The sequence below is a fragment of the Geotrypetes seraphini genome, chromosome 1, assembly GCF_902459505.1.
Source record: "Geotrypetes seraphini chromosome 1, aGeoSer1.1, whole genome shotgun sequence".
In the NCBI taxonomy this organism is placed as follows: Eukaryota; Metazoa; Chordata; class Amphibia; order Gymnophiona; family Dermophiidae; genus Geotrypetes; species Geotrypetes seraphini.
In genome coordinates this window covers 65,095,872-65,120,902 of record NC_047084.1, presented here as the reverse complement: position 1 = coordinate 65,120,902, position 25,031 = coordinate 65,095,872, and the positions used below count along the sequence as shown (strand labels likewise).

General features: G+C 46.0%; 1 protein-coding gene across 1 annotated transcript in view; it reads left to right on the top strand.

Annotated features, from left to right (window-relative positions):
- The window catches only part of OSMR (oncostatin M receptor), a 204,052-nt gene that overhangs the window by 116,653 nt on the left and 62,368 nt on the right, over positions 1 to 25,031 (top strand). The window contains exon 13 of the mRNA XM_033932579.1: positions 13,827 to 14,012. Coding sequence (XP_033788470.1) covers positions 13,827 to 14,012 — 186 coding nt within the window. The remainder of the gene's footprint in view (positions 1 to 13,826; positions 14,013 to 25,031) is intronic.

Genomic DNA, 25,031 nt, shown 5'->3' with positions numbered 1-25,031 from the left:
GAAAGCCTATCATATGCTGAAAGATTAGAGAAACTGGGCCTCTTTTTCCTGGAGAAGCGGAGGCTTAGAAGGGACATGATAGAGACTTACAAGATCATGAAGGGCATGGAGAAAGTGGAGAGGGACAGATTTTTCAAACTCTCAAAAACTACAAGAACGAGAGGGCACTCGGAAAAATTGAGGGGGGGACAGATTCAGAACCAATGCTAGGAAGTTCTTCTTCACCCAAAGGGTGGTGGACACCTGGAAAGCGCTTCCAGAAAGTGTGATACGCCAGAGTACGCTACTGGGTTTCAAGAAGGGATTGGATGATTTTCTGAAGGAAAAGGGGATTGAAGGGTATAGATAGAGGATGGGATGATTTCCTGAAGGAAAAGGGGATTGAAGGGTACAGATAGAGGATACTATGCAGGTCCTGGACCTGATGGGCCGCCGCATGAGTGGACTGCTGGGCATGATGGACCTCGGGTCTGACCCAGCGGAGGCACTGCTTATGTTCTTAACTTTATTGTTTAATATTGATCTTCAATTATATATTTCCTTAATTACACCATATACCCTATAATTTACTATAAATTTCATTTGTTTTTTTTATATAAATATATGTTCCATTTTCTATAATTGCCTGACTTAAGTTATTTGAACCTTGAGTAAGGCAATAAGAGGTTAATGTTAGCTTTGATAAAGGAACTGACAATTTTATCACTATAAATGTTAGTAATAAATAAATTATGAAATATAAAAAAATATTTAAATAGAGAAAAATTTAAAAATTATAAAGACAATAATCAAATAGGCAATTAAAGACCAGTGATAGTTCACATTGGGTTGCCTGGGTAAGATTATTCTAAAGCCCAGTCAGCTGTGAACACTTGAGGTCTTTCAGCCTTTAGAAAAACATAAACTTGCACACTATACATAGTTTCACAGAGCGGGTTTGATGTTATAGATTTTCTCTATATCCATCAGTTCAAGGGATCTTGGTCTTAGACTTAATCCCATAGACTAGGGGTGTCAAACTCAAATCACATAAAGGGCTGAAATCTAAAACACAGGCTAAGTCGTGGGCCGGATTTTTTATTAAGATACTTACCCCCTGCTTTGCTGACGCACAGCGTGGGCCCCAGCACCGGTGGCAGCTCCGATGTTCACAGAACTTCTGTGAGCGTCGGATCAATCGCCGCCGCCAAAACCCACACTGCGCACCAGCAAAGGAGGGGTTAGTCTTAGTAGAAGTATATGGATACAACCTCTCCAACCCCATGCCAGCTACAAAATAAATAAAAGACTTTTCCTCTCTTTTAGGTCCTAGTTCACACCTGCTGTCTAACACCACCTCTGGCAGGATACACATTTCAAATTTGACATATTGTAATCACAAAATAGAAAATAAAATTATTTTTTCTACCTTTTGTTGTCTGATCATTTTGCTTTTAGTCCCAGTTTCTCTTTCTGATTTTGTCTATCTTCTTCATTTTTTTTTTTTAAATATATTTTTATTGAAAGTGAAAAAAGTCACAACCAGTCAAAATACAAATTCAGCAACAAGAATGCAAAAGTGTCCAAATATAACAAAATAAGCAAAAAGAACATCAATCCCACCAGCCAAACCCATCCGGGAACCCAGAGGTACAATATAACAAAAATGAGCAGGTCTCTTTTCGGCTAGGGAAACTCAAAAGGACGGGAAGGTGCAAGTATCAAAGCAACAATTAACAATGTCCTTCCACCATTTTGAGGTAAGTATCCCCAAAAACAACCAATCATGTCACCATGTCACTTGTCACCAGACTCACAGTCCTCCTCCCGCTTTTCGCCTGCCGCGGTCTGTCTCCAATAATGCGCAACTTCCTGTCTCCGCCCAGGTGGACCGCGGCGGACAGAAGGCAGTAGAGGGAGCCACAAACAACATTGCTGAATCGCTGCTGAAGCCGGCAGACTTTCCAGCATGACAGCGACGTCAGACCGGCACGGGAGGGAGGACATGCTAGGCTCTGAGAAGAGGAAGTTCAGGAGCATTACCACAGGCCACATAAAAAGGCCAGGCGGGCCGGATTCGGTCAGTGGGCCTTGTGTTTAACACATGTGCCATAGACACTTAATCCTCCGACATTTAGTCCTGAAAAGAAAGATAAGATGGTAGAAATTGGTGCAACACCAAGTTCAGCACGAGTTGCAGTAGTACAAACACTCGGTGATAAAGTTTTAATGGCACTTCTGAAATGATCAGTCATTAATAGGCATCATGGAACCTAAGAATAGTACTGGGCAGAGGTTTGGATTCTTGCCCAGAAATAGCTAAGAAAAAGAAAAAAGCCAACAAATTTTTAGATTGAATCAGGTTGGGCAGACTGGATGGACCATTTGGGTCTTTATCTGCCGTCATCTACTATGTTACTGTGTCTTCTTAGACATCAAAAGAAGTTGGTGGTTGCCGCACACAGTGGAATTGATTTGCCAGAAATTCCTAAAGACCACAATTTCAATATACCAGTGATGTTTGCCGACATCGTGTTATTCAACTCAGGATATGGCGATAATCGAATCATCATTCTTGGTTGCAATGTGTGGCTGGCATTATGCTGAAGGACTTAATCTGGCTGCTTTATTTGTTCTCATAACGAACAAAAGTGCAGAGTCATATCACATGATGCTGGAGGCGATTAAAGGTTTGATCCTGGGTGCTTTCCTGAAGATTTTGGTGGATTTTGAAAAGGCAGCTATGGTGGTGTTCCAGGAAGTTTATCCTGGAGCAACATTGACCGGATGTTATTTTCACTTAACCCAGAGGGTTCTGAGGAAAGTGAACGAAATTGGCATGAAAGCGGAGCATCAAAATAATGACAACATTCATGAAAGTGTCCGTTGCTTGTCTGCCTTAGCTTTTGTTCCTGTCACTGAAGTTACCGAGGCATTCGAGATGCTAGCGGACAACATGCCGCAGCATGACCATATGGATGAACTTGTAAGTTTCTTTAAGCACATGTATATCAGAGGGCGTCGATTGCATGGCCGTTTTGCTGCATACGTGCCTGCAATGTTCAGACCATACCTATGGAATTAAAACGAGACAGACGGAGATGCACAAACAACTAATGCAGTTGGCATCACGGATTGCAGTCTCTTTCACTGTCATCACCCTACCATCTGGACTTTTCTGCAAGGAATCAAGCAAGGTATGAGTTGTCAGAAGGCACTTCTGCTTCAAGGAGTAAGTGGATTAATACATCCATCGACAAAGAAATACCAGATAATGAAAGATCGTGTTGCTAAGGCAGTTGGAAATTTTGGAAGGGTGGAGATTCTTGTGTTTCTTCGTGCAATGGCACATTTGTCACATTCATAATGTCAGACATTATATAGATACAAATGTATAAGGCAAATAGTAAATATTTTTCTAAGGTTAGATCACCAAAATCAAAGAACACAAATAACCTTAGGTCAGTTAAACCTTTATCCCGTTTAGGACCTCAGCAATGCAGTGCAGACTGTGAGAAAGGTTGCACTAGAGTCTAGTTTTATATATATATTTTTATATTTATTTTCCATTTGGTATAAATGTTTCATTCAAAAATCTTTAAGATAAATTAGATACTCATCTTTTAGTAAAGCATAGCAGGGGTTCTTCACCAACATAGGCTATGTTTCGCCCAGGGGGGTTTATCAAGGTATTTCTTTAGCACTCTCCAGACCAGTAGAGGTTAACTTTACGATTGGGTATATATCTAATCATGACCAGCAGGTGGAGACTGAAAACAAAACTTTGGGACAGTATATCCTAGCCCCTCCTCTCTATTTCCCTCAGTCTTCTTTCAGTCTCCAGCAGGTGTTGAGTGATCTGTACCCATCTCCCTTGGTAGGGCTGTTGGAATTTGTTTAGAGGTTTATTGTCCCTGTTTTTAGCCGGACGGAGCTTGGACGGACTCTGTTTGGGGGTTCGTCCGACCTCGGGGGTGTCAAACCCGGCGGGTCACGAGCGGGGTCCCTCCCCCCACTTCCTCCACCTCCCCATATTTTTTTAGAGGAGCCTCAGCAGTAAGCCTTGCCCCCTAAATCAAGCAAGGCATATTGCTTCGAGAGCCTGTGGAGTCTGTTCTGTAAAAAAAAAAAAAAAAAATCCTGAGGTAGTGCTGGTCTGGAGGGTTGTATCCCTTTAAGAAAACTGTATTTTACTGTATTTTTTCAACTAACCGGCACTTTTTTACAGCTAGGTCGCGTATGGAGCAATGAGCACTTCTAAAGGGAAAAAGTGCTCATTGTGCTCCAGACGCGAGGCACTCGCGGCCGGCCTGTGCAAGCGGTGTTCAGGCCGGTGCGGTGGAGGAGCTCCGTCGGCAGCGGCTGCAGGCGCCCAGAGCTCCCCGCCGATGGTGCCTCGCGAGTCGGCAGGGAACGGTGGAGAAGCCCGGTCTTCTCCGTCCGCCCACGGAGGGATTCCCCGAGCCGCCGACGGTCGGGTTTTAGAGGATTCCCTCTCAGCTGATATTTTGACAGCTGATGCCGGCTTGCCTGTTTTAGTGGCTGAGACTATTCAGGTCTCTCAGCCGCTGCAGGCTATGGAGGGAGCTGTTTTGGCGGGAAAGACGCCATCTTCTCTGTCTGGCCCCTCCATTTTGTCTTCCACCTCAGGTGACCTTCCCCCTGTTTTGGCTAAGCAGGGGCAGGTTTCTGCTGGGTCCCCTGCTGTGGCAGGGAGTCCCTTGGGACCCTCGGGGGGTTTTTCCCCTGATTTTTTCTTTTCATTATGCAAAGCCTATTTTCAGGCGGCTGGGGGTCCCGGTTGCGCCCAGGGGGTCTCGGGGGGTGGGGTTTCCTCCGCGCTCCCTGCGGCTTTGCCTCTCTCGTCTGACGTGACGTCCCCTCCGCCGCCTCTCTTGTCCAAGCGTCCGCGGGTGTCGTGGGACGAGGATTTGTGGTCGGAGGAACGTGTCGGTCTGGAGGAGGACCTGGACCCTTCTGAGGAATTCCAGGACCCTCTGGAGGGGACGGAAGCTGGCGGCGGGTTGTCGGGTTTCCCGTTCTCCAGTGACGAGGCGTCCGTGGTGCGCCTTTTTCAGAGAGATGAGCTGCCTGACCTTATTCAACAGGTTTCTTCGGCTTTGCGTTTTGAGGACGCGCCGCCGGAGACTCCGCGTGTGGGGGACCCTCTGTTACGAGGGATCCGTTCCGTTTCCCGCTCTTTTCCTATGCATCAGGATATTCGGGATATTATTCTTGAGCAGTGGAAAACGCCGGAGACGCCGTTTCGGCTGGCGCGCAGCATGGCTCGCCTGTATCCCATTCCTGAAGGGGATCGGGCTACGTTAGCTTCGCCAGTCGTGGATGCGGTGGTCTCGGCTATTTCCAAGCGGCATACCGTGCCTGTTGAGGGCGGTTCTGCCTTGCGGGACTCTGAGGAGCGCAAATTGGAGACCATCCTTAAGCAAAATTTTCAAGTCTCTGCCTTTGGGGTCCAGGCGGCTATTTGTGGGGGACTGGTCGCTCGCGCCGTGTTTCGGTGGGCGGAGCGGGTCTTGGATCGAGAGTCTGACGACTGGTCTCTGGTGGATCAGGAGGTAGCGAAGATTGAGATGGCTGCCTCATTCCTCTCGGATGCTCTGTATGACTTGGTGCGGATCTCGGCTAAGTCCATGGCTTTTGGCGTGGCCGCAAGGCGTGTGTTGTGGCTGCGCGCTTGGGCGGCGGATGCTGCGTCCAAAGCTAAGCTTACTAAATTTCCCTTTCGGGGGTCGTTTTTATTTGGAGAGGACTTGGATAAGTTGATTCAGACTCTGTCGGACTCGAAAGTTCCCCGTTTGCCGGAGGACCGTGCCCGCCCGGCGTCTCGGGGTGGTGCGGCCCGGGGGCGTTTGCGGGAATTTCGCAAGTATCGCCCTGGGCGTGGGGCTGCTTCTTTCCAGTCTCCGGGGTTTTCCCGGGGTCGGTTCTTCCAGCGCATGCAGCCCTTTCGGGGGGCCCGTCGGGGGGCAGGGAATCCCTCCGCCGGTTCCCCCGCTTCCCGTCCTGCACAATGACGCCTTGCCGGCGCCCCCCTTGGTTCCGGTGGGGGCCCGGCTGCGCGACTTTTTTTCCCAAATGGGCCGAGATCACGTCCGATCAGTGGGTCCTGGAGGTGGTGCGGGACGGTTATGCCCTGGAGTTCGCCCGCTCTCTGCCGGATTTTTTCCTCGCTTCTCCATGTCAGACTCCTGGGAAGACGCTGGCGTTTCGCCAGACCCTTCAGCGCTTGCTAGATCTCAGGGCAGTAGTTCCAGTGCCCCCCCCGGAGTGGGGCACGGGCAGGTACTCCATTTACTTTGTGGTGCCCAAGAAGGAGGGGACTTTTCGGCCCATCCTCGATTTGAAAGGGGTCAACAGGGCTCTCAAGGTTCCCTCTTTCCGTATGGAAACGCTGCGGTCGGTCATTCTGGCGGTTCAGCCGGGGGAGTTTCTCACTTCTCTCGATCTGACGGAGGCCTACTTGCATGTTCCTATTCGGGCCTCTCATCAGCGTTTCCTGCGCTTTGCGATCTTGGGTCGGCACTATCAGTTCTGTGCGCTTCCCTTTGGGCTGGCCACGGCTCCCCGGACGTTCACCAAGGTGATGGTGGTCGTCGCGGCAGCCTTGCGGTCGGAGGGCATCCTGGTACACCCCTACCTGGACGACTGGTTAATTCGGGCCAAGTCGTTGCAGGAAAGCTCCCGGGTTACGGCTTGGGTGGTGGAGTTTCTCCGGTCGCTGGGCTGGGTGGTCAACCTTTCCAAGAGTCGGTTGGTTCCGGCTCGGCGTCTGGAGTACCTCGGGGTGCTGTTCGACACCTCCTTGGGGAAGGTCTTCCTCCCAGAGGCCCGGGTGAGCAAATTGCAGTCTCAGATTCGCCTGCTTTTGGCGTCCCGGTGTCCTCGGGCGCGAGATTTCCTCCAGGTCCTGGGGTCGATGGCGGCGTCCCTGGACGTGGTGAGGTGGGCGCGGGCCCACATGCGTCCTCTCCAGTATGCTCTGCTCCGGAGGTGGTCTCCCCAGAGGCACGGGATGGATGTTCCGGTTCCCCTGCGAGGCTTGGCGCGCTGCAGTCTGCGTTGGTGGCTCCGGACCCCTCACCTGGTTCAGGGGGTGGGTCTGGATCTTCCACAGTGGACGGTGCTCCTTACGGATGCGAGTCTCCTGGGTTGGGGGGCCCAGTGCCTGGGTCACTCAGCTCAGGGAACCTGGTCCACGGAGGAGGCCTCCTGGTCGATCAACGTGTTGGAGACCAGGGCGGTCCGGCTGGCGCTGTTGGCTTTCCACTCCCTTTTGTTGGGCAAGTCGGTCAGAGTCCTGTCGGACAATGCCACGGCGGTGGCTTATGTCAATCGTCAGGGGGGCACCAAGAGCACTCTGGTGGCGCAGGAGGCGGCTCGGCTCATGGTTTGGGCGGAGTCGCATCTTCTGGACCTCTCGGCCTCTCACATTGCCGGGGTAGAAAACGTTCAGGCGGACTTCCTCAGTCGTCACTTCTTGGATCCGGGAGAGTGGTGTCTCGGCGCCGAGGCGTTTCAGTTGCTAGTGCGTGCTTGGGGGCAGCCCCTGATGGATCTGATGGCTACAAGTGGCAACGCCAAAGTACCCCGCTTCTTCAGTCGTCGCAGGGACGGTCTGGCCGAGGGTCTGGATGCTCTGGTCCAACCGTGGCCAACGGAGGGGCTGTTGTATGTGTTCCCTCCTTGGCCATTAGTGGGCAGAGTACTGCTTCGCATTGTTCGCCATCCGGGGCTGGTGGTCTTGGTGGCTCCGGATTGGCCTCGTCGTCCGTGGTATGCGGATCTGGTGAGGCATCTGGTGGCGGATCCTCTTCCTCTGCCTCTCGGGTGCGATCTTCTGACGCAGGGTCCCATTCCCATGTTCGACCCGTCTCCCTTTTGTCTTACGGCTTGGCTCTTGAAAGGGGCCGCCTGAGTAAGAAGGGATATTCCGACAAGGTGATCTCTACACTTTTGGGGTCCCGGAGGCTTTCTACCTCTCGGGCTTATGTACGGGTTTGGCGTCTTTTTGAGGAATGGTGCCGAGCGCGGGGAGTGGTCTCCTTTCGCGCTTCTCTGCCTAACATTCTGGAGTTTTTGCAGGATGGCCTGGATAGGGGCCTGGCCTGGTCTTCTCTTCGGGTTCATCTGGCGGCCCTGTCGGCTTTTCGGGGGCTGGTGACAGGTCAGCGTTTGTCAGCCATTCCTGATGTGATTCGCTTTCTTAGGGCGGCCAAGTTGATCAGGCCTCCCATAAGGCCCTCGATTCCCTCTTGGGATCTCAATCTGGTTCTCTCTGTTCTAGTGCGCCCTCCTTTCGAGCCGTTGGATGGCTGTTCGTTGAAGGACCTTACGCTGAAGTCGGTCTTTTTGGTGGCCATTACTTCCGCTAGACGGGTGTCTGAGCTACAGGCTTTCTCTTGTAGGGCTCCCTTCCTGGAGTTTTCGAAGGAGCGGGTTGTTTTGCGGCCTGTTCCTTCCTTTCTGCCGAAGGTAGTTTCTCCTTTTCATGTCAATCAATCGGTGGTCCTCCCGGTCTTGGGTAGTCGGGAGGGTTCTTCTGAGCAACGACAGCTGCGCAAGTTGGATGTCGGTCGGGTCCTCCATGCTTATGTGCAGCGGACCCGGGATTTTCGGAGCTCCGATCATCTCTTTGTGCTTCTGGCGGGTCCTCGTCGGGGGGCTAGCGCTTCTAAGGCTACTATTGCGCGTTGGATCAAGGAGATGATTGCTTCCGCTTATCTTCTGAGTCAGAAGCCGGTTCCGGAGTTTCTCAAGGCTCATTCCACTAGGGGTCAGGCGGCTTCTTGGGCTGAGTCGTCGCTCGTGCCTCCGGTGGATATTTGTAAGGCTGCGGTTTGGTCCTCCTTGCATTCATTTGTTCGGCATTATCGGGTTGATGTTCAGGCGCGTCGGGACGCGGTGTTCGGTGAGCGTGTTCTGGTATCGGCCCTTCGGGGGTCCCGCCCGTGAGAGGGACTGCTTTGGTACGTCCCAATCGTAAAGTTAACCTCTACTGGTCTGGAGAGTGCTAAAGAAGGAGAAATTAGGTTCTTACCTGCTAATTTACTTTCTTTTAGCTTCTCCAGACCAGTAGAGGTCCCCACCCTGTCTGTTGTTGTTGTTGTTGGGGCTGTTGCGCGGGCAGTTTTTGGTTTTTGCTGCGGGTTCTAGTATTTTTCTAGGGCCGGGGAGAATTGAAGAACAGCGGCTGTGGCTCGGCTGGCTTAGCTGGCGAGCTGTGGGGACCTTCTTCCTTCGGGAATTTCTCCTCTGCATTTTCCAACAGCATTTTTGGGTATGTTATTTGTTACTCCTTTCGGAGTATTGTTTTTTCTCTCTGTTGTTTTCCAGTTCTTGGTTCTGCTTGGCTATTCGGCAGACTGAGGGAAATAGAGAGGAGGGGCTAGGATATACTGTCCCAAAGTTTTGTTTTCAGTCTCCACCTGCTGGTCATGATTAGATATATACCCAATCGTAAAGTTAACCTCTACTGGTCTGGAGAAGCTAAAAGAAAGTAAATTAGCAGGTAAGAACCTAATTTCTCCTTCCCCTCTGCCTGAGTTTGTTGCCATGAGGTGGACTGTGGTTTTCTGGTTCAGTGTGGCTCTGGCTCTCTGAGGCTGACCCTGGAAGAGCCACACTGAACCAGAAAACCACAGTCCACCTCATGGCAACAAACTCAGGCAGAGGGGAAAATACCTTGATAAAGCCCCCTGGGCGACACATAGCCTATGTTGGTGAAGAACCCCTGCTATGCTTTACTAAAAGATGAGAATCTAATTTATCTTAAAGATTTTTGAATGAAACATTTATACCAAATGGAAAATAAAAATGGAAAATAAATATAAAAAAATATACATTGGTGCCTCACACAACGAACTTAATTCGTTCCAGGAGCAAGTTTGTTATGCGAAAAGTTCGTTATGTGAAACGCGTTTTCCCATAACAATACATGTTAAAAAAAATTATTCGTTCTGCAGCATAAAATATGCTAAGATGACATAAAAAAAGATAAATTTGTCAAAATGGTGAAAATGGTGGTCTTGCTGAGGCCAAACTCTTTGACGAGGTCACACTGTTTTACCCCACATTCACTCCTTCTAATTATTTCCCGTTTCATTTCAACAGAAATCACCTTCCTGCTTTTTTTAGAAGCCATGATATATAAAAAATATTGAGTTTATCTTAAAAGGACGACTGCCGTGATACGTGCGTGCGTGCGTGATTTAATTCGTAATGAAGAACGATTGCCGCGATACGTGCTTAAGCGCAGTGACTAACGACTGCCTGCAGTGCCTGCGCGGAAGGATGCAATACATCGGCAGCGATCGTGGAAGCTCGGGCGACTTCGTTGTGTGAAACGAAGTTAGTTGTATGAATCATGACATGAAGTTCGTTGTGTGCAGCGTCCGCTGTGCGAGGCGTTCTTTATGCGAGGCACCACTGTATATAAAACTAGACCGATGAAGACTGTAGTGCAACTAAGTCTGTGATTGAAACCTTTCTCACAGTCTGCACTGCATTGCTGAAGTCCTAAACGGGATAAAGGTTTAACTGACCTAAGGTTATTTGTGTTCTTAGACATTATATAGAACATGTTGATAGTTGATGCAGCTCTTATCAATAGATTTTTATGTGTTCAAGTACAGTTTGTGTAGGTTACCTGCGCCTTTTATATGGCGCATACATTGCTCCCCTGCAAATTCACGGTCGGTGATTCGTGGTCCCGGTCATTCGTGGTATTGTATGACCGGGCAGGAGAGGGCAGCTGGAGCGCCGGTGAGTGAAGGAAATAATTTGCGGTATGCCTCGACTTTGACATGCAGCTTCTGATTGGTGAGGCCTGACTTTAGTGCAGGAAGAGGCAGTCGGAGCATACCACGAGTGATTTCCTTCACTTGCCGGCGCTCCGGCTAATCTCTCCTGCCTCTCTGGCAGGCCTCTCCTGTCTCTCCCGCTAAAAACCGTATTCACAATTTTTCAACATTCAAGGGGGTTCCTGGAATGGAACCCCTGTGAATATCGGGGGAGTAATGTACTGCATTTCTGATATTATATGCTGATTTACAAACATGCTGCATATATATTATGTTTGAGTGCCTTCTTCAAAATGCATATGAAAACTTAAGGAATAAATCACAATATATGTGCAGAAAATAAATTAATCAAACAGACATGGGGTTAATTGATGTAGGATTAAGTGACAAGGGTTGAAGTGTCTGTGATTAACTGTCGCAGGACTAAACTGTCTTAGATCCATGTATTACATTTCCCTGCTGGCAGATGTAGATAGTAAAAAGCTCATCACTGTCTTTATTTCTCCTGGGGGGGGCTGGTGCTGCTCCCAACTCTTCAGTATTTCACTATCTCTAGTTATCTCTTGGTTATCCTCTCTTAGCAGAGCAGAGGTCAGCAGTAAACTAAGTGAACATGATTCCTGGGTCTTACAAACATGGTTCTTTTTGTTATATAGATTTTTTTGGACCCCAGTTCGTTTGCAAAAGTTGGATAGTTCAAAGTCTAATAGATTCTGGCACTGTCACCTTGATATAGGGACACTGGATCATTTGTTGTTTTATTGTCCCTTGATACTCAATTTCTGGAAATTAATATGGGGAAAAATTAACATGATACTGGAAACATCGATTCCATTGTCCTACGATGTGGTCATCTGTGAGACATTGTTGAAAGCTAAACCTCCATTAGATAGATATAAAAGCAGACTCTTTATCATTATGACAGGGATTGCCATGCAAATGATTACCAAAAATTTGAAAAACTGGGACAGGCTTAATTTTTCCTTTTAGTGGGAAACCTTATGTCTATGTTATAGATATGAAAAAATGAATTCAGAAATATTGGGTCATAATAAACTATTTAAAATAACATGGGTCCATTAAAAATTTTGTTAACTCTTGACTAGTTGTATAATGCCTTTATTTCCCATTTGATTTGCATACACATCCAGGGAGGGAGGGAGGGAAGGGGGGAAATAAATTTTGTATTATTCTTTGATCAAATGTAGTGCTGTTCATGATATTAATTGTGTGTAAAATTTATTGCACTTTATACTCAAATTGAAAATCAATAAAGAATAAAAAAAAAAAAGAAAAAGTTTTTTGGGTCTTGTATGTTAAAAGAGTAAGAACCATTTTTGAGGTTTATTCCCAAGGGTGACTATCACAGCTGTGGAGGGGCATTTTCTGTGTGACTTCTAAATCTGAGCTTAGATGCTTTGCAGAAGATGCATAAAAATTCAATAGCAAACATGATTCTTTTCAAAACTGCAAAACGTCTATTGTGTGTTTTTCAAAAATGCATCCCAAAGAAAAAATGCATAGAACAAGCTCTTGTGATGTAGGAAGGGCCAGTATTTGTACTAGACTGGCCACACAGACATCCCAGCAGAGCAGTGGGGCACCGTGGAGGGCATTGTTGTGGCACCAGCTTTGAACCGTCTTTTTGAAGATGTAATTTTAAGATTATGTATAGATGTTCATATGTTTTATGATTTTTATGTGTATTGCCATTGTACTTTGTTAATTGCTGTTTGTGTATGTTCACATTGGTCTCCGTCTAGACTTGTAGATAAGTGGGCTACAAATAATTTAAAATAAATAAACTTCACATAAAAGTTCCCAGTTGCACATCTCACCGTAACCCCTTTATAATGTATGGCGAGCCCTCCAAAACCCACCGGACCCAACCGTACACTGCCCCAATAACCCTTTTGCCTGCAGGTGCCACCTCACTTCTGGGATTTGGGTGGATTTTGCAGGCTCACATATTCCACCATAAGTATAGTGGTTAGAGTGGGATATGGGCCTGAGTCCCCATCTCTGTGGTTGACTACTCTGCCTGCCAGGCTGCTCCAGGAACCTGCTTGCTATTCTGCCGGGATTAGCCATAACATCTGAAGCTGTCATACAGTAATGTATATGCTGCTTCATTCACATCTTTTGGGGGTGGGAGGGGGTCAGTGACTACTGGGGCAGTGTGTGTGTGTGTGGGGGGGGGGTTTGACATCCCTCCAGTGATCATCTGGTTAGTCTGAGCACCTTTTTGGCACTTATTATTATTAAAACAGGTCTAGCCCCAAATGTCTAACTTGTGCCCTGGATGTATTAAAAAATGTTTGATTATGGCAGAAAAAACATCCAAGCCATTAGCCCACCCAAACCATACCCCTTGAGATTTAGATGAAATGCAGAAGAACAGCATAGATATCTATCTAGAATATAGGTTTCAAAAATAGCAAATTGGAAGGGTTTGGCAAGAAAAACGTCTCTCTCTTATGCCGCTTTTTGGACGTTTGTCTTTTATGAAAATGAGCCCCATAATATGCTGCAGTACCAAAGAGATTACAAACCTTGTATTTGGAAGTGTGCATTTATTATTTTTTCTCTCTGTGTTATGAACTATAATGCTAAGAGTTAGGGCTCCTTTTACGAAGGTGCGCTAAGTGGTTTTAGCGTGTGCTTAGCGCACGCTACATTGCCCCGCGCGCTACACGCTAACGCCTCCATAGAGCTGGCGTTAGTATTTTCCGTGTAGCACGGGGTTAGCGCACGCAGCATTGTAGCGCACGCAAAAAACGCTAGCGCACCTTCGTAAAAGGAGCCCTTAGTCTGTTTAACCTTGCTTCACACGAGGAAGCCATATAGAAGGCAAAGTTTCCAAGTTTATTTAACACTTGATATACCGTCTATCGTCTGGCACCTAGCCAAAAGCATTCTATTGAACAAAAGCATATTCATATATATTGTTCAGTAGATTTATAACTGTACACTTGCTGTTAAACCAGAGCAATAGCAGCCTAAAATTCTATGGAATTTTTTTTCTAGATCTTGAAAGTATTAATGAAGAAAGAGTTAATGGTACCGGTGATGGGATTCATGTTTCCTGGAAGCCAGAAATGAGTGAAGTTAGTAACTACGTTGTTCAGTGGTGCAACTTCCCAAAATCCGAGCAATGTGACTTTCAGTGGAAGAAATATCATAACACCACCTTTAGTGATATTATAAAATCAGGTAAAAGTCTAGAACAGTGTTCTTCAACCGCCGGTCCACAGAAATTTCCTGCCGGTCCACAGGGCCGGCACGTACATTGGGCCCCAGACAGTGCTCTTCAGCTGCTGGTCCATGGTATGATTGATGCAGCGTTGTCTTCGGGCTGGCTCCTTCCTCAGTGCTGCAGTGCACAAAGCCGCGGGCAGATGCTCCTGTGCACATCCTGTGCCTGAACTGGAAGCCTTCTCTCGACATCACAGCGTCAGAGGGAAGGCTTCCAGATGAGGCGTGGGACGTGCAAGGAGCCGCTGCCCATAGCTTTGTGCACTGAAGCACTGAGGAAGTGGGAGCCGGCTCAAAGATAACACCGGGGGGCAGGCCAGAAGGCAAGGCACAGCATGGAGGGAGGGAGACAACTGTAGGGAGAATGATTTTATTTTGTAATTTACTGATTGGTTTACATCTGTTCAGGAAGAAATGCATTCTTTTTCTCTGAGTCTTGCATCTTAGGGTTTGTTTGTATATATTAGTACTTTTAATTTTTGGTCCCGTATTTGCATGGAGTTATCTGTGTTCTGGTAGGAATGAATATTGAGAAGCATAAAGTGTGCTTTGTGTAGTTTAATTTTGTGGTTAATCATTATGTGTTATTAATACGATTATAGTGTGTGTATGTGTGTATATATGAAAAAATAATGGGAAAAATGGTGTTACAATTAGTACTATCATGAAGGCAGGGTCTGGGGTGGAGATTGGGTGGAGATGGGCTGGGTCTGGCCCACGACTTAGCCCAGTGTTCTTTAACTGTCGGTCCGCGGACCGGTGCCGGTCCACAAAATAATTATTTTATTTCCGCCGGTCCATAGGTGGCAAAAGGTTGAAGAACACTGGTCTAGAAGCCATCAGAGGAGTGGATTTTCAAAAGTCTTAACTAGCTAACTGACCTCAAGAATTAGCTGATTAAGCCTCTGATCTCCAGAAAATGTAAATCTTCCTTCTCTAAATATGCCTAGTTGGATCATTGCAGTGATGGTCCTGTGCTGAACCAGGGCCCTGCATAGATTGAACTGGAGATCACCTACTGTATACTAGCAGCTCATAGCACAACAGCTGAGCCATCAAACCGGCCCACTGTTGTTTTTAATAACTATAGAAATATTTGTATGTGTGTTTTGAAAGCTTCCATAAGGAAGAAGGAATGCTCATGAATTCCAGTTGCTTTTAGTTTGAGCATGTTGCGTTCAGGGGCTTGGGAGAGGGAAGTCTTGAAATCTGGTATCAGGATTCTGCTTGACTCATCATTCAGAGTAGAAGCCATTAATCTCCATAGTCAAATCAGCTAAGTGTTTAAGAGGGTATGAACTAGGCAGTGCCTCTGAATATCTCCTTTGACTGCCATGGCACTATCCAGGAACAGAGTCTGGATGGAGCCGGGAGTTTTGCCGTCACCAGTGATGCTCTGTGCCGGTGGCCCCAACAGATTCGGCTTGGGGGGGGGTTGGGGATTGCGGGGCAAGAGGGCTTGGGCACCCTCTTGCCCCGATGTCATGGGGGGGGGGATTCTGTAACCGGTGTTGTTTTTGACAGACACTGGTTACAGAATCCAGCTTTTAGGCGGACTGGCTCCTCCTTCACCTAAAAGCCCTTGTTTTGGACGTTTGGGGCTTAGGCTTTTTTTAGGTTGATTATATGGTATATGTTTACACATAGTGGTGGTCTGGGCGTTTAAACAGCTGAACGTAGAGGCAGGCCATTATTAAAAAAAACCTCCTTTTGGACGTTTTTTTTTTTTATAATGGACATTTTCTCTGCTTCAACTTAGAGCTTTGGATTCTTGCTCAGAAATAATAAGAAGAAAAAATTAAAAAAAAAAATTTAATTGAATCAGGTTGGGCAGACTAGATGGACCATTCGGGTCTTTATCTGCCGTCATCTACTATGTTACTATGTAACCTGAACGCTGGAACTGTATAATGTTTAAGGCCTTAGGCCAAAAGGGGACTTAAACGTTTTTTTTAATTATGCCCCTCCACAAGTATGTATGTCGTATCACTCTGTCTCTCTTTTTCTCTAGGGTATACATATATTTAGATCTTCAAATCTCTTCATGTATGTCTTCTTGCACAGACTCCATACCATTTTAGTCACCTTGCTCTTTACTGCCTTAAGTATTTTGATCGTTTTGTAGTGTATTGTATTTTGCTAAAATTATCTTATATTCGACATATACAGCAGCAAAGTTCAATGCGGATTACATTAAAATTATACAAATACCACTGGAAAATATATGAGCAATAATTATAAATGGGTTACTAAATTAACCAAGATCATTTGTAAATAGATATGCTTTAAAATTTTTTGAAATAGAAAATAAGATTTACCCCCTCTTTTACTAATGCGTAGCACGTGTTTTAGCGCCGGAATTCTATGAGCATCAGAGCATTTACCGCCACTGCTGGCGCTAAAAACTGTGCTACGCGTTAGCAGAATAACCCCCTCTTTTACTAAATTCTTAAAGAAATCAAGGGCTCCTTTTACAAAGCCGCGCTAAACCGCTAGCCGCTACCGCCTCCTCTTGAGCAGGCGGTAGTTTTTCGGCCAGTGCAGGGGTTAGCGCGTGATGAAAAGTCGCGCGTGTTAAACCCGCTAGCGCAGCTTTGTAAAAGGAGCCCTAAATTCTAAATATGAACAATCTGATCTGATAATGAAGAATAAAACACCATTTTAAATGAGAACATTCTTGGATTAGGAGGGTTAAGAGTGAACATATTTCAGGCAGATCTACGAAAACCCGTTTCAAAAAAAAGATAGAATTATGTAACAAGGTGCTAGCCCATACACGCCCCTATATACAAAAATGGCAACTTTAATGTGCCTTGATTAGTAACTAGTGCAGGGAATGTAAAAGAAGTGTAGCTCTATGAGACTAGTGAACAGAAAAAATTAATCTCGCAGCGCTGTTTTGTGTAATTTGTAACTGTTTAAGTAACAAATTAGCCCCCCACCCTTTTTACAATTTGTATTATGTAGTGCATCTACACCCCCTCACCCTTTTACAAAACTGTGGTGCAGTTTTTAGCGCCAGCCGTGGCAGTAACAGCTCCGACGCTCATAGAATTCCTTTGAGCGCCAGAATTATTATTGCCATGGCCGGTGCTAAAAACTGCACTATGGTTTTGTAAAAGGGGGAGGGAGTGTAGATGCACTACATAATACAAATTATAATAATCGAACTGAGAGAGCAGTAAGCTCTGAATTATCAATTGAAAAGATGATTTCATTAAAAAAAACAAACCAAAAAACAACCAACTTCTAATTCTGTGCAACTTCCTCTTGAAAAGGAACATTTTCTTAACCAAAGATGAAATTTGTGGTTCTGGCATCAAAAACTATTTATAAAAACACCCAGAATTTTTAATTGGGACTCAAATTTACATACACACACCCTTTTATGAAGGCGCGTTAGGCTTTTTTTTTTAATCATGGCTGCAGCGGTAAAAGCTCCAATGCTCATAGAATTTGTATTCCTATGAGAATTTCTGTCACTATGGCTGGTGATAAAAAACGCTAATGCAGCTTTACAAAAGGGGTTGGAGGGGTGTTAGATTGCTGAACACCAGTGCAGAATGGAATCATTTCAGATCTGGTCAGTTAGATCTATCATCAGAAATTTAGTTATTTCTTTAAGTTTTACAAAATGATGACTTACCCATTTTTCTAAATAACCTATACAATTCAGAATACAAACTGAAGTCTCAGCAGGAGTATGTTTGCATTGGAACCACAATAGTAATGTCATATGGGTGCATAAATACATTATAACTCTTTAATTTCAAATAACATCCTAGGGAACTCATCAATATGTTAAACATAGTAGAGGACACACCTGAGTCACCCCACAAGAAGGCTTCCATCGCATAACATTTCCTCCTATTCCAAGGGACTCTAATATGGACAACATAAAACAATGATCAACATAAAACAGCTTTCTGACCTCTCTCCAGCTAAGATCTACTCTCTGTCTTTACAGTATAGCTGCAATTACTGTTTCAGTGCTGTAATATATGCAGAAACCTGATTTTGATAAGTGCAAAATATAAAATCTATCCAAATAGGAATCCAACTGCAGAGTAACTAAACCTTCCACTAGTTTTGTTAAAAGTAGAAACGATGCAACTAAGTTTTGTTAAATGTGGAAACAATGCAAGTGGTCTAGAGCAGTGTTCTTCAACCTTTTGACACCTATGGACCAACGGAAATAAAATAATTATTTTGTGGACCGGCACTGGTCAGCGGACCGGCGTTGAAGAGCAATGGGCTAAGTCATGGGCCAGACCCCGCCCCTATAATAGTACTAATTGTAACACCATTTTTTCCATTCATTTTTCATATATACACACACACAATATACTCTCATTAACAAAACATAATGGTTAGCAAAGCACATTGTATGCTTCTCAACATTCATTCCTACCAGAAAACAGATAACACCATGCAAATACTCCAAGTGGGGTCTCACCAACGACTTGTACAGGGGCATCAACACCTTTGTTCTTCTACTGGTTATGCCTCTCTTTATACAGCCCAGCATCCTTCTGGCAGCAGCCACTGCCTTGTTACACTGTTTTTTGGCTTTAGATCTTCAGAAAACTATCACCCCAAGGTCCCTCTCCCCGTCCGTGCATATCAGCCTCTCACCTCCCAGCATATATGGCTCCTTCCGATTATTAATCCCCCAATGCATTACTCTGCATTTCTTTGCATTGAATTTTAGTTGCCAGCAGTGTTCCCTCTAAGCGGGCGGGTGTTGTGAGCAAACTTTTTTCACTGTGAGCTAAAAATATCGGGCGCCAGCAAGTTATGAGCCAAATAAATATGTTGTCAAAGTTGCTGATACATGAGGACGAGGTATTCAAAGGAATTTTAGGCCTACACGCTAAATTAAATAACGTTAAATAATATTTTTAAGAACACAGAAATTGTAGGGATGAAATGATATCTTAATAAATGTTTTACAACAAATGTAGTTATGTCTGTTACATCCATATGTGTAAACTGTAAATTAAAAACAGTCCAGAAGACAATACGTTTGATGCTTTCAATTTCTAGACCAGTGTTTTTCAACCTTTTTTGGGCAAAGGCACACTTGTTTCATGAAAAAAATCACGAGGCACACCACCATTAGAAAATGTTAAAAAATTTAACTCTCTGCCTATATTGACTATATATAAAGTAATTCTCTTGAATAGGAATCAAATAAACACAAAGAAAGTATTTTATAATTACTTTATTATGAAATAAAAATTATAAAAATTATAAAATACTTTATTCAGTGCGAAACCTGGGCCTGTTTGGCTGAACACAAAGCTGATATTCTGGCTGGAATGGAAGAAAGACACACACGTAGCTCTTCGTCAACAGCTCTCAGTCTCTCTCTGTATTTGGTTTTTATAGCATACAAAAATAGACAAATATACCCTCCATCCTTTTTATTAAACCACAATAGCAGTTTTTAGCGCAGGGAGCTGCGCTGAATGTCCAGCACTGCTCTTGACGCTCATAGGCTCCCTGCGCTAAAAACCACTATTGCGGTTTAGTAAAAGGGGACCATATTGTAAAATATAGACAGCAGATATAAATTCAGAACTGTGCATAGTAAGTGAAGGGAAGTTTTCATCTCTGGGAATTTACCCAGTTAACTATTAAGTTATTTGGGCAAATTCCTTTGAAAACTGTGGTAATACTGCCTCCACTTTGCTAAATTTAAAATAAAATCATTTTTCCTACCTTGTCTGGTGATTTCTGGTTGCACTTTCTTCTTCTGACTGTGCATCCAATCTTTCTTCTATCCCTTCTATCAGCCTGTATGCTTTCTCTCCTCCACACCTCATTCCCTCCCCCAACTTTTTCTTCCTCTCTCCCTGACCTTTCTTTCTTTTTTTCTGTTTCTCTTCTTTCCTTCTGTTTCCCTGCCTGCCCCCTTTCTTTCTTTCTCCCAGCCTCCTGTCCAGCAGTAACTCTCTTCCCTTCCTCCCCTCCCAGCAGCATCTCTCCGTCTCCCTCTCCAGTAGCAGCTGTCCCTTTTTTTTCCTTGCCCAGCAGCTTCCCAGATTCCTTTCCCTCCTCCCCTCCCAGAAGCATCTCTCCGTCTCCTTCTCCCTCTCCAGTAGCAGCTGTCCCTTTTTTTCCTAGCCCAGCAGCTTCCCAGATTCCTTTCCCTCCTCCCCTCCCAGAAGCATCTCTCCTTCTTCTCCCTCTCCAGTAGCAGCTGTCCTTTTTTTTCCTGGCCCAGCAGCTTCCCAGATTCCTTTCCCTCCTCCCCTCCCAGAAGCATCTCTCCGTCTCCTTCTCCCTCTCCAGTAGCAGCTGTCCCTTTTTTCCTAGCCCAGCAGCTTCCCAGATTCCTTTCCCTCCTCCCCTCCCAGAAGCATCTCTCCTTCTTCTCCTTATCCAGTAGCAGCTGTCCCTTTTTTTCCTTGCCCAGCAGCTTCCCAGATTCCTTTCCCTCCTCCCCTCCCAGAAGCATCTCTCCTTCTTCTCCCTCTCCAGTAGCAGCTGTCCTTTTTTTTCCTGGCCCAGCAGCTTCCCAGATTCCTTTCCCTCCTCCCCTCCCAGAAGCATCTCTCCTTCTCCCTTTCCAGTAGCAGCTGTCCCTTTTTTCCCCTGCCCAGCAGCTTCCCAGACTGATAGTGGTTTTCTCCCCTCCCAGCAGCTCTTCTTACTTCCCAGCGCAGCGATTCACGAAGGCAGCCTCGGGTCCTTTGTTGTGTCGCGCCGCCTCTGAGGAAAGAGGAAGTTGCATCATCAGAGGCAGCCGCGACTCAGCAAAAGCCCCGAGGCTGCCTTCGTGAATCGCTGCGCTGGGAAGTAAAGGAGAGCTGCAGAGAGGGGAGAAAGCCACTGTCGGAGGCTCCCCAAGATCTCTCCGGCCCAGCGCACGCTTCCGATGCTGATCTTGCAGAAGTTCAAATGAGTCAATCTTGCCGGTCCTGCGCTGTGACGAGAAACTTGTGCGCTGCGACCTAATATTTTGTGCGCCAGCGCACGCCAGCGCAGCTTAGCGGGAACACTGGTTGCCAGATATTAGTCCATTCCTCTAACTTTTGTAGATTCTTTTTCATATTTTACACTCCCTCCTCGGTATCTACTCTGTTACAGATCTTGGTATCATCCTCAAAAAGGCAGACCATTCCTTCTAACCCTTCAGCAATGTCACTCACAAACATATTGAACAGGATTGTCCCCAGCACTGAACCCTGAGGGATTCCACCACTCACCTTTCATTCCTCCGAGCGACTTCCATTAACCACCACCCTCTGGCATCTGTTCGTCATCAAGTTTCTAATCCATTTCTCCACTTTGGTTCCTTTAAGTTTGTTCAAGAGCCTCCTTTGAGGAACCGTGTCAAACGCTTTGCTGAAATCTAATTAAATTACATCTAGCATGTGTCCTCGATCCAGCTCTCTGGTCACCCAATCAAAAAATTCATTCAGGTTCTTTTGACATGATTTACCTTTAGTAAAGCCATGTTGCCTCGGATCCTGTAACCCATTAGATTCTAGAAAGTTCACTATCCTTTCTTTCAGCAACACTTTCATTATTTTTCCAACAACCGAAGTGAGGCTTACCGGCCAGTAGTTTCCTGCTTCATCCCTGTGACTACTTTTGTGAATAGGGACCATATCCGCTGCCCTCCAATCCAATCCGCTGCCAGGAACCACTCCCTTCTCCAGAGATTTGTTGAACAAGTTTTTAATAGGGACCTGCCAGAACCTCTCTGAGCTCCCTCAATATCCTGGGATGGATCCTGTCCAGTCCCATTGCTTTGTCCACCTTCAGTTTTTCAAGTTGTTCATAAACACTTTCGTCCGTGAATGGCGCAGAATCTACTCCATTTTTCCGTGTAACTTTGCCAGACAATCTCGGTCCTTCTCCAGGATTTTCTTCCATGAACACAGAGCAGAAGTATTTGTTAAGCGCATTTGCTTTTTTTCATTACTCTCCACATATCGGTTCCTAGCATCTTTTAGTTTAGCAATTCCATTTTTCATCTTCCTCCTTTCACTGATATATCTGGCGTGTTAGTGGTGTGCCTAGGGTCGGCGGCGGGGGGGAGAGAGTCGCAGCTGTTACCTGGCCGATCCTTACACGTGCGCATACGCACTCTTGTGGCCACATTCCAACAGATCAGGACTCAGGGAACACAGGATAAGAGTGCGCATGCGCGCTTAGCATTTTATTATTATAGATAAGAATTGTCACTGCTGGGTCAGACCAGTGGCAATTCTTATGCCATCATACCCAGCAATTCTTATGCCATCATGCCCAGCAGTCCGCTCACGTGACAACCCTCTGGTCAAAGACCAGCACCATAACTGACACTAGCCCTAATAGTGTACGTCCTTGTTCAGCAGGAACTTGTCTAACTTTGTCTTGAATCCCTGGAGGGTGTGTTCCCCTATGACAGACTTCGGAAGAGCTTTCCAGTTTTCTACCACTCTCTAGGTGAAGAAGAACTTCCTTACGTTTGTACGAAATCTATCCCATTTCAACTTTAGAGAGTGCCCTCTCGTTCTCCCTACCTTGGAGAGGGTGAACAACCTGTCCTTATCTACTAAGTCTATCCCCTTCAGTACCTTGAATGTTTCAATCATGTCCCCTCTCAATCTCCTCTGTTCGAGGGAGAAGAGGCCCAGTTTCTCTAATCTTTCGCTGTACGGCAGCTCCTCCAAACCCTTAACCATCTTAGTCACTCTTCTCTGGACTCTTTCGAGTAGTACAGGGTCCTTCATGTACGGCGACCAGTGCTGGATGCAGTACTCGAGGTGAGGGCGCACCATGGCCCGGTACAGCGATCTGTTTGTGATCCCCTTCTTTATTATTCCTAGTATTCTGTTTGCCCTTTTTGCCGCCGCCACACATTGTGCGGATGGCTTCATCGACTTGTTGATCAGAACTCCCAAGTCCCTTTCCTGGGAGGTCTCTCCAAGTACCGCCCCGGACATCCTGTATTTGTGCATGAGATTTTTGTTACCAACATGCATCACTTTACACTTATCCATGTTGAACCTCATCTGCCATGTCGCAGCCAATTCCTCGAGCCTAATTATGTCACGTTGTAGATCTTCGCGACATAATCAGGCTCGAAGAATGGGCTGCGACATGGCAGATGAGGTTCAACGTCTCTATGTGGCCTGAATACAGTATTCCAAGTGGGATTTCACCAACAATTTATGTCTCTATGCAGCTTGGCATCCTTCTGGCTTTGGCCACTGTGACAAGGTGGAGTACCTGTCACTGGTCATCGGAAGGAACCCGAGCAGTAGAGCTCATGGAGCTTGAGAGGAGAGCTGATTTGCATAAGAGCTGTTAGTGCTGTTGGGAGTTGTCCACTCACCCTGAGTAGATCGAGGTTCTTAAAAGAACAGAAGGCTGGTGGTGGGAACGTCTGTGGGGACCTATACACCGATAGAGAACTACCTTCTAGCCTGACTGCTCTGAGAAAAGGGTGAGAGCGTTGGAGACCTTCATCAACACAAACCCAGCACACCCCACTGACCTGGTTGCGGGAACAACCCTCGCTCACTTGTTTCATATGTGGAAAGAGAGGCCACATAGCCAAAGACGGCCAAGAGCTTGATGAAGAGGCCATGGATGTAAATATGATTCTTGCAGTATACCCTAGAGGAAAGGAGAGACAGGGAAGATATGATTCAGATGTTCAAATACTTGAAGGGTATTAACATAGAACAAAATCTTTTCCAGAGAAAGGAAAATGGTTAAACCAGAGGACATAATTTGAAGTTGAGGGGTGGTAGATTCAAAGGCAATGTTAGGAAATCCTACTTTACAGAGAGTGTGGTGGATGCCTGGAATGCGCTCCCGAGAGAGGTGGTGGAGAGTAAAATTGTGATTGAACTAAGGCCAGTACTGGGCAGACTTGCATGGTCTGTGTCTGTATATGGCCGTTTGGGGGAGGATGGGCTGGGGAGGGCTTCAATGGCTGGAAGGGTGTAGATGAGCTGGAGTAGGTTTTAACGGAGATTTTGGCAGTTGGAACCCAAGCACAGTACCAGGTAGAGCTTTGGATTCTTGCTCAGAAATAAGAAGAAGAAAAAATTAAAAAAAAAAAATTTAATTGAATCAGGTTGGGCAGACTAGATGGACCATTCGGGTCTTTATCTGCCGTCATCTACTATGTTACTATGTAACCTGAAAGCTGGAACTGTATAATGAAAAGTGGAACTCCTTGGAGCATTCATTCCAGTGTTTCTGCTGTTATGCCCTCTCTTAATTGCTTAAGCTTGGCCCCTATCACAGTAATGTGGTTTATATAGCTGTTGGTGTCTTGGGATGATATTGTCCCTGCTGCTGCTTATTGGCAGATATAAAGCAAGTACAAAAAAATTTCCCCCTTGACTGTGATGGAAATAAATACTGTATAACAAATTAAATGAGTGAATGAAAAGTGATCTGAAAATGAACCAAACTGCTTTTTTTTTCTATGTATATTCTTAATGCATAGGCTGAAATATGATAAATAAAATGCGGATTTGAAATACATTTCTTACATGTGTCATTCGATACTATATAGCACAGTTCTTCAACCGCCGGTCCGCGGACCGGTGTCGGTCTGCAGGAAATTTTTGCCGGTCTGTGCAGGGCCGGCAAGATTGACTTACTTCAACTTCCTGCCGGTCCGCGCAGGGCCGGCAAGATCAAAATCTGAAGCGTGCGCTGGGCCGGAGAGATCTTGGGGAGCCTCCGACAGTGGCTTTCTCCCCTCTCTGCAGCTCTCCTTTACTTCCCAGCGCAGCGATTCACAAAGGTAGCCTCGGGGCTTTTGCTGAGTCGCGGCTGCCTCTGATGATGCAACTTCCTCTTTCCTCAGAGGCGGCCTGACCCAACAAAGGACCCGAGGCTGCCTTCCTGAATCGCTGCGCTGGGAAGTAAGAAGAGCTGCTGGGAGGGGAGAAAGCCACTATCAGAAGCTGCTGGGCAGGGGAAAAAAGGGACAGCTGCTACTGGAGAGGGAGAAGG